The sequence below is a fragment of the Mytilus trossulus genome, chromosome 6 (assembly GCF_036588685.1).
Source record: "Mytilus trossulus isolate FHL-02 chromosome 6, PNRI_Mtr1.1.1.hap1, whole genome shotgun sequence".
NCBI classification, from domain to species: Eukaryota; Metazoa; Mollusca; class Bivalvia; order Mytilida; family Mytilidae; genus Mytilus; species Mytilus trossulus.
The window spans coordinates 28,308,091-28,321,129 of NC_086378.1; the positions used below are offsets into that span (position 1 = coordinate 28,308,091).

The 13,039-nt window shown below is 32.7% G+C and overlaps 1 protein-coding gene across 2 annotated transcripts; it reads left to right on the forward strand.

The window, feature by feature from the left end:
• The first annotated feature begins 1,770 nt into the window (after positions 1-1,770).
• Positions 1,771-12,599, forward strand: LOC134721049 (cyclin-dependent kinases regulatory subunit 1-like). 2 transcript variants are annotated; one of them, XM_063583750.1, is made up of 4 exons: positions 1,771-1,918; positions 4,917-4,975; positions 9,380-9,507; positions 11,680-12,599. In XM_063583750.1, the coding sequence occupies exons 2-4, from the start codon at positions 4,917-4,919 to the stop codon at positions 11,766-11,768; spliced, it is 276 nt and encodes a 91-aa protein (XP_063439820.1). In that variant the 5' UTR covers positions 1,771-1,918; the 3' UTR covers positions 11,769-12,599. The 2 variants fall into 2 exon arrangements, with proteins under 2 accessions (XP_063439820.1, XP_063439819.1); XM_063583749.1 differs by having other exon boundaries at positions 1,775-2,089.
• The last annotated feature ends 440 nt before the right edge of the window (positions 12,600-13,039 follow it).

Here is a 13,039-nt window from a genome sequence, read left to right on the forward strand (position 1 = left end):
CTTTCAAATGTGCTGCTATTCATCTATAATGGAGTTTATTAGATCATATATATTGTTTAAAGCTACAGTTATTTGGTTTTAAATAGATGTGTAAAAACGGCGAAATTATATTTGTCCCCCGTTGACAAAACATCAGGAAATTTCAAACACCCTTTAATCCAAATTTTCAGATGATTTTTCTCAAAACAAACACGTACATTTAAATGCTAAGAATATTTTGCATTTGAAGTTATCTTCATATAAAAATATCAGTATAAGTGGCGGATCCAGCCATTTGAAAAAGTGGGTGGTGGGGGGGGGGGGGCAACCCATGACAAAAAGGGGGGTTCCAAGTTGGAACTTCCAACTATATGTCAGCCCCGTTTAAATGCATTGATCGTCCAAAAAAGGGGGCGGTCCGACACCCAGAACACCTTCCCCTTGGATCCGCCACTGAGTATACTTCAAAAACATAAAGACCTGAAAATAAACTGAGGAAAACGTGGAAAGATGTGGCGAAAATGAGCACCATACGCTAACGGTACCCAAATTGCACCTATTTTGACCGTTTTTTCACCTACGTTTTTTTATGATCAAGAAAAAAATGACCATACTGTGTTTATTTTGTAGCCCTATCCTTCTTTATTGTATAGATACACCAATTTAATTTTTAATCCATATTGAGTCATAAAAAAATGTGTTTGAATCGACCTCCAAACTATCCACGATTCTGTAATGAGGAGAAGTTGCCCAAATTGCATCCATGCTTAAATTCACATCGTCAAAAGTCTAATAACCGAGCTTTTGTTTAATTTCTTCAAATTTTTTTAACAATTGGATATTAGTCAATGCTTACTCTTCATATTTTACGAAATGGATACTCATAATATCTTGTATTTGCTAATTTTAAAAAGATGACGTTTTGATGACGTCGCATGGTGACGTTTTCGTACATTTTGCTTTTTTCAGTAAACAGTCCATCTGTTGATAAATACTGTGAAAGTTTTGTGTATATCTAAATATGTTTACCTATGTTGAAAGACGTGCATAGTATCAAATCATAAAAATACAAATTGTTTAGTCTCTAGGAAATCTTGCAAGATTACCGTTGCTATGTTTTCTAAATAGGTGCAATTTGGGTACTCGGTGCAATTTGGGTACCCTTACGACATAATGTATGACAAGGCCAAGGGTCATATAATACAACTGTATTCCAAATTTGCCTAAATTACTCATGTGGTTGTGTTGAAGATAAAATCAGTGACATGTCTCTGATAAAATCCACTTTATAACTTCATGCAAAACTTTTACTCTATTAAAGTCATTAAACATGTAATCTCTATTGTGGGCCTTCAATGAATATTATAGGTTTTTGTTATTTTATTTTATGCATCCCTAGGCAATCGTTAAAAAAAAGCAGGAAAATAGAAAAAAAATACAAAAAAAACATAGGTGCCGCAGAGTTCCATCCCTTTATTTCTTCATTAAAAATAATAGTAAGCCGAGTCTATAAAGCTAGAGGCAGAGCTCGTTTTAGTCCGAATTTGTTTTAGGCCGAGTTAACCAAATTATTATCTGGTACCGAAACGTTGAAACAAGTGTTTGTTGGAACCAGTTTTATCACTTTTCGTAAATCTTTTATTATAGATCTACAAGATCAAAAACCATTGTTCAATTAAGCAACTGCTTATCAATTTTTAATTACCATTCAAGAGAAAATAATGAAAATATGCCCTTTGAAATCAAATAGTTTATGTTTTATTTTGAAAACTTTGTTCATCTTTCTTTTAATCATCCCATTCAAATTCTCGCGAGATCATAAAAAAGAGCGCCAGAAATTTGAAGAAGAGAAACTACAAATGAAGTCAAAACTCTTTTCTATTTCGAAGATATTTCACAAAAGAAGAAAATAACTGTAGAATTTTAATATTCCAACACCGTATGTTCTGAATAGTCCTTCTTATGTAGCGAAAAACGAAAAAAACACTATTTTTCCCAATATCGTCTGCTTTCAAAAGTTCAAGGATGACAGACGAGAATCCCGCCCTATTTTGACACAAAAAAGAAGTTACTAATAGCCGCAGAAAACATACAGAACATCTGATCGAAGGTGCTTATGATGAATTTGTGATGTGGATTTGACGCCAATGCGTCAGTAACCAAAATGACAAGTTTAAATCTTAATAACAAAGTTATTTGCACCAGTTCCTCAAAAACGAAGAACAATCTTGTTCTTGTTGATGTTCCATATTGTTTGACCCCTTTAGCCTACATACAAAAATGGTTAATGCTATTTAAAGCTTATAGGCAGTATTTTCACTAGGTTAATTATGATAACTCCTATCACTATATGTTATATCATGATATATTTATTTATGGGGGGATTGGAGGGATCCTGTCAAAAGTTCAAGCGGCTGGGTCAGACGGGATGAGCAATAAGGTGTGTGGAAATGTGATTGTTGTATGACATCAAAATATCAAGTGCCGTGGGACAGATTTTTGGGTTAAGGGGGAATAGCCATAAGGTGTATAGACCTTTTACCTTATTTATTACTATTTGGAAATCTGTCCCACTTCAAGCCTGTACGGTTAGCCACTAGTCCAATGCCCCAGACTACTTAATTTCTCTCAGACTAGTAAGTTTTTGCAAAAGTTTGTAAGGACCAGTTAGAAAAATGTCAGAATATTGGTCTCCAGACTAGTACTGTAAACCGGGAAATTTTCGCGCTGTCTTTATTTCGTTATTTACTTACAGGATCCTAATTTCGTGCCTTTTTGAATTCGCGATTTCCCAGTGGCCTAGATAAATATTTTTATAAATGATTTGGAAAGTGAAAAGATTTACTTATATCTTAAAGCAAATGATAAAATCAATCAGAAATCTTTTGTTTTCGGTTCATTAATGTTAAAGTAGATTAAAAGTTTGGCATGTTTCAATGCTCGTAAAAAACACATACACAATAATAGAAAAGTAAACCTAATTAGTAATAAATTAAAATAAAAAGCTATCAGAATTAATGCTAATTAATCGATCTTTTGATATGATCAATCTTTGTAGTAGATTCAACGAGGTGATACCTTTATTACTGATTGACAGGTGTCATTAACATAATTGTAATGAGTGTTGTTTACATAACAATATCTGTAACGTTCGCTTCAGTGAAATCACTGATTTGAGTTAAAGACATCACTTTTAACATTGCTTTTCATTAAGAGATACAGTTATAATTTAAATTATATATTTGTCATCTTTGAAATTAGTGTTATACAGTACTATAGATATTCTATTCATATACATAGATATAAGAAGTTGTGGTATGAGTAAGGCAATTCTCCATCCAAGTCACAATTTGTAAACATAAAAGAGTTTTTCCTTGATATTTTCGCGGTCGTTTTATTTTCGTGTTTCACTTCTTACCGCGAAAATAGCGAAAATAAAACTACCACGAAAATTTCCCTGTTTACAGTAGTTGAAAAAGTTTTTGGTGCAGACTGCGCTTGAACTTTTAACATTTTACTCTTACAAGATTCACTTTTCCAGTGTAGTGTCTGATATTTTCTATTCATAGTATTATTTCATCAAAATATTATGTGAACTTTTGTGATGTCTTATAATGGCTAATGGTGGACAAATGGTGATGAGGTGTATATCAGTTTGATAACACTCGTACAATTTGGCAATCTTATAGGCTATATCACCCAAATTTGATCTGCTCTAATTTCCGTCCAGGCTTGAATACAAGTGAGTTTGCCCAAAAACATGTTTGCTCCCATTCACTTTGCCCCCTTTCAATTTTGCACCTTACTGATCATTTGATCATGGACATTCACAAAATTAAACTTTTTGACCCAAAATCCATTTTTTTAACCAAAAATGGCAAAAAGTTGATTTTTTTTTTAACAGGTTAAACAAATTCCTTACTGTTACACTGAATAATGTCCTTTTCGAGTGTTTTTGTACTTAATACAGCATTTTATGTTGAAAAGTATACTGCTCATGCTTCAGTTCTACTGAATTCTTTCAAAAAAAATATTCCCTTATTTCAAATTCCAGATTAATCCTTAAATATCATAGATCTGATCTTGACATGGTTTTCAACATATGGAATGGCTATGTTTATACTTTCATTGAAGATCGTCCTGAACATGCATGAAATATTTGCCTAGGATGTTAAGCTCCAACAATCAAATCATCAGGGTATCAAAAAAAGAAGGATAACTTGTGTTGGCAATGTTTTTCAGTTGGAAATATGAAAGAGATATTTCGATCCCAGCTAACTGAGACTCATTGTCTGAAGTTTGAATCCTGGTAAACCAGTAAACCGATGTCAAATAATTTGGTGTATTAACATTTTTATTTATTTCGTAAATGTAAATTTGTTGACAAGGGTTTATCTCTCACATTTGTGTGGTGCTGTTACCAAAGTAAAAACAATATCATTGCATATAGGAAAGCTATCAGCAAATTGGAAAGACAATAATTCAATAGCAGTACATATTGGAAGATTTTGATCAAACTGAGGATTAAAAAAACGGAATGTCTGAGTAACAATGTAATATTTATAGTAAAACCTTGGCTATTGAAGTATATAAATAAACCCATCATAGATACCAGGACTAAATTTAGTATATACGTCTGATGCTCGTTTCGTCTACAAAAGACTCATCAGTGACGTTCGAATCCAAAAAATTTAAAAAGGCCAAATAAAGTATGAAGTTGAAGAGCATTGAGAACCAAAATTTCTAAAAGTTTTGCCAAATACAGCTAAGGTAAACACATTCAATTTTTCTTTCATTTGAAATATCACATGGAAAATAAGTTAAATCAGTTACTGAAAAGAAAATCATAACTGATTCATAGTACTTAATCTGAAATATCTATGCTGTCAGCTGAATGAAAAAAAATCATTTATATTATATTGCAATGTATTTTTCAGATGCCTGTTGACCAGATATCCTACTCTGAAAAATACTTTGATGATAAACATGAATACAGGTAAAGAGATATAAGATGTGGTGTCAGTGCCAATGAAATAACTCTCCATTAAAGTAATAAATTGTTAAAAGTAAACCTTTACAAGTCAAATCATGACCTTCAACACACAGCCTTGGCTTACACTATACACAGTCTGCACCCTTAGCGGCAATAGCCACTAGACTGATGCCCCATAATAATACTATTTTATTTCGGACTAGTAAGTTTTTGAAAACCTTTGTTTAAACACATAGCAAAAATGTTAGAAATATTGGTCTTCGGTTAGACTAGTAGTCAAAATGTTTTCGGTGCTGCCTGTAAACTGAAAGCCAAAAAGGGCCTAAAAATTACTAGTGTAAAAATATTCAAACAAGAAAACCAACAATCTAATCTATATAAGAATACTACAAGAAACGAGAAAAAGTTGTGGACCACATCAACACTCAACTGAAGAACAGATTCCTGGCATAAGTTACAGTGTTCTCCCCAGGATTTTTGGATAGCACCAGGGTAACGCGTGACAAAATGAATTTTACAATATTTTGTGTCGCGTTGCGTCGCTTATTTTTTTCTTGTTGGTTTTTATCATTACCTTTTTGCCTTTGTTTTGTTTACTGTGGTACTGTGTTGTATGGACTTTGGGTCAGAACATTATTGATAGAAAAAGTAAATCAATGAAACAGTTTGTATACTTTAATATCTTTGAAAAAGAAAAGATAGCACAATTAGTCTTTAAACTAAATTCACTTCTTATATTTGGATCAAGCCATTTTGTCCCAATACTTGTAGTTACACTACACATTCCCTATGTTAGATTTGACCATAACAATGAACTTTGAACAAGATTAATTTTTGTTGCAGAACCTTCAGTAAATTGAAAACTACTTTCCATTCTTTTTAACAACATATTTATTTATTTTCTTATGCATCTTAATTATTAGGGCCCCGCCGACTAAGGCGGGTCGCCCTATAGTGATCAGTCTGTCCGTCCGTCCGTCCGTCTGTCCGTCCGTCCGTCTGTCTGTCCGTCCGTCCGTAACACTTTCGTGTCCGCTCCATATCTAGAGAACCATTATGATTTCATACTTAATACTTAACATGATTATCAACCAACACCAGAGGGTGTGTCATGTTGTATGTACAACTTTCTAGGTCAAAGGTCAAGGTCAAAAAATTTGGTTTTAGTTGACAACCCCCTGTCCTGTGGTGAAGATCGTGTCCGCTCCATATCTAGATAACCGTTATGATTTCAAAGTTTATACTTGACATCCATTTCAACAACCACCAGAGGGCGTGTCATGATGTATGTACAACTTCCTAGGTCAAAGGTCAAGGTCAAAATCTTTGGTTTAGAGTTGACAACCCCATGTCCTGTGGGATTGTGTCCGCTCCAAATCTAGATAACAGTTATGATTTCAAAGTTTATACTTGACATCCATTTTAACAACCACCAGAGGGCGTGTCATGATGTATGTTCAACTTCCTAGGTCAAAGGTCAAGGTCAAAAACTTTGGTTTAGAGTTGACAACCCCGTGTCCTGTGGGATTGTGTCCGCTCCAAATCTAGATAACCGTTATGATTTCAAAGTTTATACTTGACATCCATTTCAACCACCACCAGAGGGCGTGTCATGATGTATGTACAACTTCCTAGGTCAAAGGTCAACGTCAAAAACTTTGGTTTAGAGTTGACAACCCCATGTCCTGTGGGATTGTGTCCGCTCCAAATCTAGATAACGGTTATGATTTCAAAGTTTATACTTGACATCCATTTTAACAACCACCAGAGGGCGTGTCATGATGTATGTTCAACTTCCTAGGTCAAAGGTCAAGGTCAAAAACTTTGGTTTAGAGTTGACAACCCCGTGTCCTGTGGGATTGTGTCCGCTCCAAATCTAGATAACCGTTATGATTTCAAAGTTTATACTTGACATCCATTTCAACCACCACCAGAGGGCATGTCATGATGTATGTACAACTTCCTAGGTCAAAGGTCAACGTCAAAAACTTTGGTTTAGAGTTGACAACCCCATGTCCTGTGGGATTGTGTCCGCTCCAAATCTAGATAACGGTTATGATTTCAAAGTTTATACTTGACATCCATTTTAACAACCACCAGAGGGCGTGTCATGATGTATGTTCAACTTCCTAGGTCAAAGGTCAAGGTCAAAAACTTTGGTTTAGAGTTGACAACCCCGTGTCCTGTGGGATTGTGTCCGCTCCAAATCTAGATAACCGTTATGATTTCAAAGTTTATACTTGACATCCATTTTAACCACCACCAGAGGGCGTGTCATGATGTATGTACAACTTCCTAGGTCAAAGGTCAACGTCAAAAAAACTTTGGTTTCAGTTGACAATCCTGTGTCCTGTGGTGAAGATTGTGTCCGCTCTATATCTTGAGAACCATTATGATTTCAAATATTATACTTGACATCCATTTTAACCAACACCAGAGGGTGTGTCATGATGTATGTACCACTTCCTAGGTCAAAGGTCTGTCTGTCTGTCTGTTGATCTGTCCATCGCTAACAAATTTGATCCACACTATATTTTGAGAGGACAGCTGTTATTATTTCATACTTTATACCTGACAAACATTTTCAACTTAACATATATATAAAGCAACACCAGAGAATGTGTCATAATGTATGCATCCTAGGTCTAAGGTCAGTCTGTCAGTCTGTCCATCCGTTTGTTGTTCTTAACAAATTGTGTCCGCTCTACCTCTCGAGAACCGTTAATATTTCATACTTTATACTTGGTGGGTCATAATATATTGAAGGCATAATTCTAAAAATATGTGACAAATATCAATTGGGCAGCACCTTTAAACATATTGTTCAAACATCAATCCATACATCCAGTAGTCACCTTAGAGTAGTCAACAATTAGTTCACATCATGCAGTCATATCACTATTATACTATGAAAGTAAGATGAGAATATTTATCAGTTTTAACTTAAAATCTTAGATTGAAATCACACATGAGACTCCTTAGAGTAGTCAACAATTAGTTCACATCATGCAGTCATATCACTATTATACTATGAAATAGTACTATCACTATTACCCCACGTTATTGACAGCGGGGCCCACAGAGATGGCTTCCATCTCAATGATATCTAGTTATTTTTAAAATTTAAGTTTATAAATACTTTATGTCAATTGTACAAGTAATTCTAAGCTCACATTCCTGTTTAAGCCCAATAAGCTTTTTTATCCATGACCACTATGGAGAAAATTTTTATTTAATATAAAATGACAAAATGTCTGTGTATCAATAAAGGTATCATTCTCTAAAATAATTTGCAAAACATTTTTGTTGGTATGTTCTAAGATTTTTGTTATCCTTAATGTAACATTCTAATATAATTTTGCATTCAATTTGTACTTTATTTTAATTTTCAATGAGAAATTATATGTGAGGAGCATTTATTTGTAATAAGCAAAATCAGGGGAAATAACTTCACACTTAATTTTTATAACAGTCAAATTATTTTGACTAAAGACTGGCGTAAAAGAGTTCATTCACAAATGTCTGCTTGTCCCCTATTACAAGTCTGTTATTAAAATTATGATCTCTTAATTAATTAAAACACAAGAGAATCATGTACATCGATGAAACCAATCATCAATGTTAACCTCAACAGGTAAATCGATCACGTGGTGTAAACAATCTACCTGTCAATACTGGATTAAACTGGTTAGAACTGGTCAATTTTCATGTAAAATTTTAACCCTCACCGAAAGTTGAAGTCATTTGAAACTTTACCGATTTTAATACGAATTTTTTACCGAAAACTTTAGCACCACGGAGAAAAATTATACATCGCGGCAAGAACGATACCACCACGGTAGAAAATTATACATTGCGGGCCCGTGGTCCTTTAAGGGCCTGGGGAGAACACTGAGTTATAACAGGTGCAAAAAAATGCAGCCTGTTTAATTGTTTTGACAGGTGCCAACCTTCACCCTTACCTGAAACCGCATTATAACATTAAAACATAGACAGACACATAAAATATCAATTGAAATGGCTTAACTCTACAATTTTTTTTAACAAAACAAGTTAACATACACCAAACAAATAAATTTTGTCTGACACAATATAAATACAGTATATATAAAACAATGTCAAAAAACAAACTATAACATGAGACAAAAATGGTGTTACATAGAAAAACTTACACAGGTAACTACTGTATGAATAAAATAATTTTGTTGTTCAAGTGTGAGAACAAAAATATCAAAATACGAAACACATTTAATATTGGTGAAACATTTGTTGACTACCATCTTTTCACTTATTTGAGATGATTAATCAAAAATTTGTGCTAATGCGGCGTAAAGCAACCAACAATCAATCAATCAATCAAACATTTGTTATTTCTATTGTTGAATATAATATGAAATAATTTTATAGACATGTTATACTGCCACCTGATATTGCTAAGAAAGTCCCAAAGAATCATTTAATGACAGAATCTGAATGGAGGAATCTTGGTGTACAGCAGTCTCCAGGATGGATTCATTACATGGTCCATTCTCCAGGTAATTTAATGTTTAAAATAATAACTTAAGGGCTGTCCTTGAAAAAAGAAATAGCAAAGGAATTGCTGCGAATAATATTAATTTTATAATATAACCTATGAATTGCATTTTTCTGTTTGAAAATACAAAAAAAACAAACTTGGAATTTATTTATTTATACTGCAAAATATATAAGGCCGAGAAAAAAAAGAGCCGTGTTTCCGGTAACCCGACCGACCCTGTTTTTTAGCCCCGACCCTAACTTTTTTATTGGATCTTCCAAAAAAAAAAAAAAAAAATTTTATCAACCGACCCTGTTTTTGAGACTGGCTTCTGAAATATGACATACTATTTTTTCTCTCTTGTTTCCTCTTGCATAGAAAGGCAGTAAAACATTTTATTAATGTTGAAAGGTATTCCAAATAGGTTAAAATCCAAGAAATTTGCACAGCAGGTGCTTCAAAAACATTGCAAATGTCACACTTACGGTTTTTGAAACTAATTACGGATCCGGACTTGGAAAAAACATGATAATTTTCTGGATTTCATTTACGATGTCAAAAAAAAAGAATTCCGACCTACCGACCCTATTTTTCAAAATGAGGTTACCGGAAACACATATCTTTTTTTTTAAGCCTAACCAAAACAATGTTGCAAAACAAAAACACCAACTTCACCTCATCTCCACTAAAACAACTCAACCAATCAAATCTTAATTTTAAGGAATGATATAATTAAGAGATTAAGATAGTTTACAAAGAGGTTTTGTTATTATCACGTTGAGACTTGGTACATATATTCTATGAAAAGTGAACTTGAATTATATGCCAGATTTTAGGATACATATTTGCACGTACTTATTGTGATTGTTGAATATTAGACAAATGAGTGAAAAACTACATTCAAATTATATTTTTGCATATGATTGCTTAAAAGTCATATAAAACCTCAAATAAAAATAAATGATGCATATATTTTCATATTACTAAATGGATAGTTTTCATTATAGCACTTATGCACATATACTTTTTTTTAAAGAAAATTCTTTAATTGTCCACATTTAGAAGAAGTTTACTTTTTTAATTGCTTGCTTCCAGGAAGCAATTGGTTCGCTGACATATTTTCCTGTATGCAAGTGACCTAGGCATGACCCTTCTCATTAAAATCTGTTGATTGCAATACACATGCTTCTATGTTGATTGTTTAATATAAGGTGTCAATATGTAAACTATGGCTTCAAAACATGGCAATTAATGAGCCCCCATATTTTCTCATAACAGACAGAGAGAAAAACAAATTGACAATACTACGATATGTTTCCATAAAAAAAATATAAAATCGTGCACATAAGACTAAGTTTATGATATATACATGCATTGGTTCAAGAACCAACATTATTTTTCACCAGTCACTAAGGGGCCTGATGGGGGCTTCTCATCACAATTCACAAGTATTTTTTTTGTCCATCAATAAATAAATTTCCATGTTAATGGATCACGAAAATATAAAAACAAAAAAAAAATCTGTAGAAAAACAGATCATGATAGCGAAAATGCAACAATCACAAAGACAAAAATTAACCCATCAGGTCCATCAGTCACTTGTTTCATATGACTTTAAAATAAGGGGCCTGATGGGGGCTTCTCAGATCACGATAGCGAAAATGCAACAATCACAAAGACAAAAATTAACCCATCAGGTCCCTCAATCACTTGTTTCATATGACTTTAAAATGAGTGGTTTTATTTGGCAAATTTTTTTATTTTTTTTTAACACTTGAATATAAATTTATTGCACTTAAGCTGTTAACAATGACCTTACCGCTACAGCTTTAACTGTAAGGTACCCTGAAATAGTTAGTATCTATAAGAACAGGGTTTCATATAGATAAGTATTTTTTTCTTAAATTTTATATTAGTATATTACAATAAAATACAATGTTCAATAATAATGTAATACAATTCAGTACCCTGATCTGAAATAAATGATATATTTTCCTTCTATACATGTAATCAAATCTTAACATGAATTTTTAGACACATCAACTTGAAACTCAGTACAGTTTTTTCTAGGAGTATGCCTAGTCATCTCACAGCTGAAAGTTTATCATTATTTGTAGGATAAGACTTAAAGGAATTATTTGCATTATACTATGAAAGTTTGATATGAAATACCTGAATTGTTTTATTTCAGAACCACATGTATTACTATTCAGAAGACCTTTACCAAATTCCACAAGTATACCAATGAATGTTCAAGGAATAGCCACAGCAGTCCAGTAATTCATGTTGATGCTGGTGGTCCGATGACAGAACATGGATTGTTAATAACTCAAAATTTCCAAAGAATTTAAGAAAACTTGTGCTCTACAATGGAAATTTCTTGTGCAAATAATATTAAGAGAACAGTCTAAAAATCCATATTGACTTTTTCATCAACTATGATTAGGTAACAAAAAATGAAGATGTTATTGTAAGGGGCTTTTGAGGCTGTTCCTTTTGATTATAGTCCAAAGACATTATTATGCCTTAGAACATATGCTTGTTACTTAAATATTGACTTCTTGTATTTGTTAGAAATGCCTTCTGACTAAGGGCATATACTCATTGTAGTTGTATTCTGATTTTCTTGCATCTTTTTCTTCAGTATGAATTTATTCTACTTTTATTGCAAAGCTCTTGTGCTAATTGCTTTGTGGTTCAAGTAGACTACTATCATACTTAGAATGTTTATTTACTCTCAGAAATCTCTTTGATACTAGGATATTGCTAAACACATAATACATGTACAAAACAAAGTCACCTGATTTTCAGGTTTTGGAAAATTCTGGCGGAAATCATTGTTAAATAGCTAATTTCCTACTAATTTCTTACTATGTTATTAGTGTATAAGTGGGTGAATTTAAATTTCATACTTTCAATTTTCCATTCTCCATGAAGATTTCTGGTTACACTATGTACAGGGGTCTGGATGGGGTTTACAAAATAATGAATATTAGACCAATTTTGCAGAATAATGGCATAAAAAATATATGAAAATAACCATGCTTAGAAATAAAGGATAGAAAATAAAAATGCAAAGTATTTGAAGAAAAGAGAAAAATGGCATAAAAATTGAAGAATTGAAAAAAATAAAGAACCACCCCATCTAGACACTTGAGTACATTGCGTTTGTTGTTGGACCTGATGTATTAATGATAAAGACATCAATGCATTTGTCTTAAATTTATTAAAAAAAAAAATGATCTTGGCAATTAAAATTCCCCTTTAAAAGTGAGGGGGAAAAATAGCCTTGTGCATTTACTGTTTATAGATATTGTTTATGGTTATAATGTTAGAGAGCTTGGTTCATGTCTTAAATTTTTCATGACAAATAATGATATTTCTACAAGTATAAAACAATTTTGGTATTTTTATGATGTAATATATAAATTTGTAATGTTGAAATATTTTTTGGATTAAATTGCTACAAATCTTGTTCACTTTTTATTCAATAAAAATGTTACAAATTTTGTTCTGGTACAAACAATGTGTTAAGCCTTTTGTAGTTATTT

Coding starts and splice junctions, on each gene's coding strand:
- LOC134721049 (XM_063583750.1), top strand. CDS start 4,917: ATGCCTGTTGACCAGATATCCTACTCTGAAAAATACTTTGATGATAAA. Junction 4,976..9,379: donor GATGATAAACATGAATACAG/GTAAAGAGATAT, acceptor ATAATTTTATAG/ACATGTTATACTGCCACCTG. Junction 9,508..11,679: donor TTACATGGTCCATTCTCCAG/GTAATTTAATGT, acceptor GTTTTATTTCAG/AACCACATGTATTACTATTC.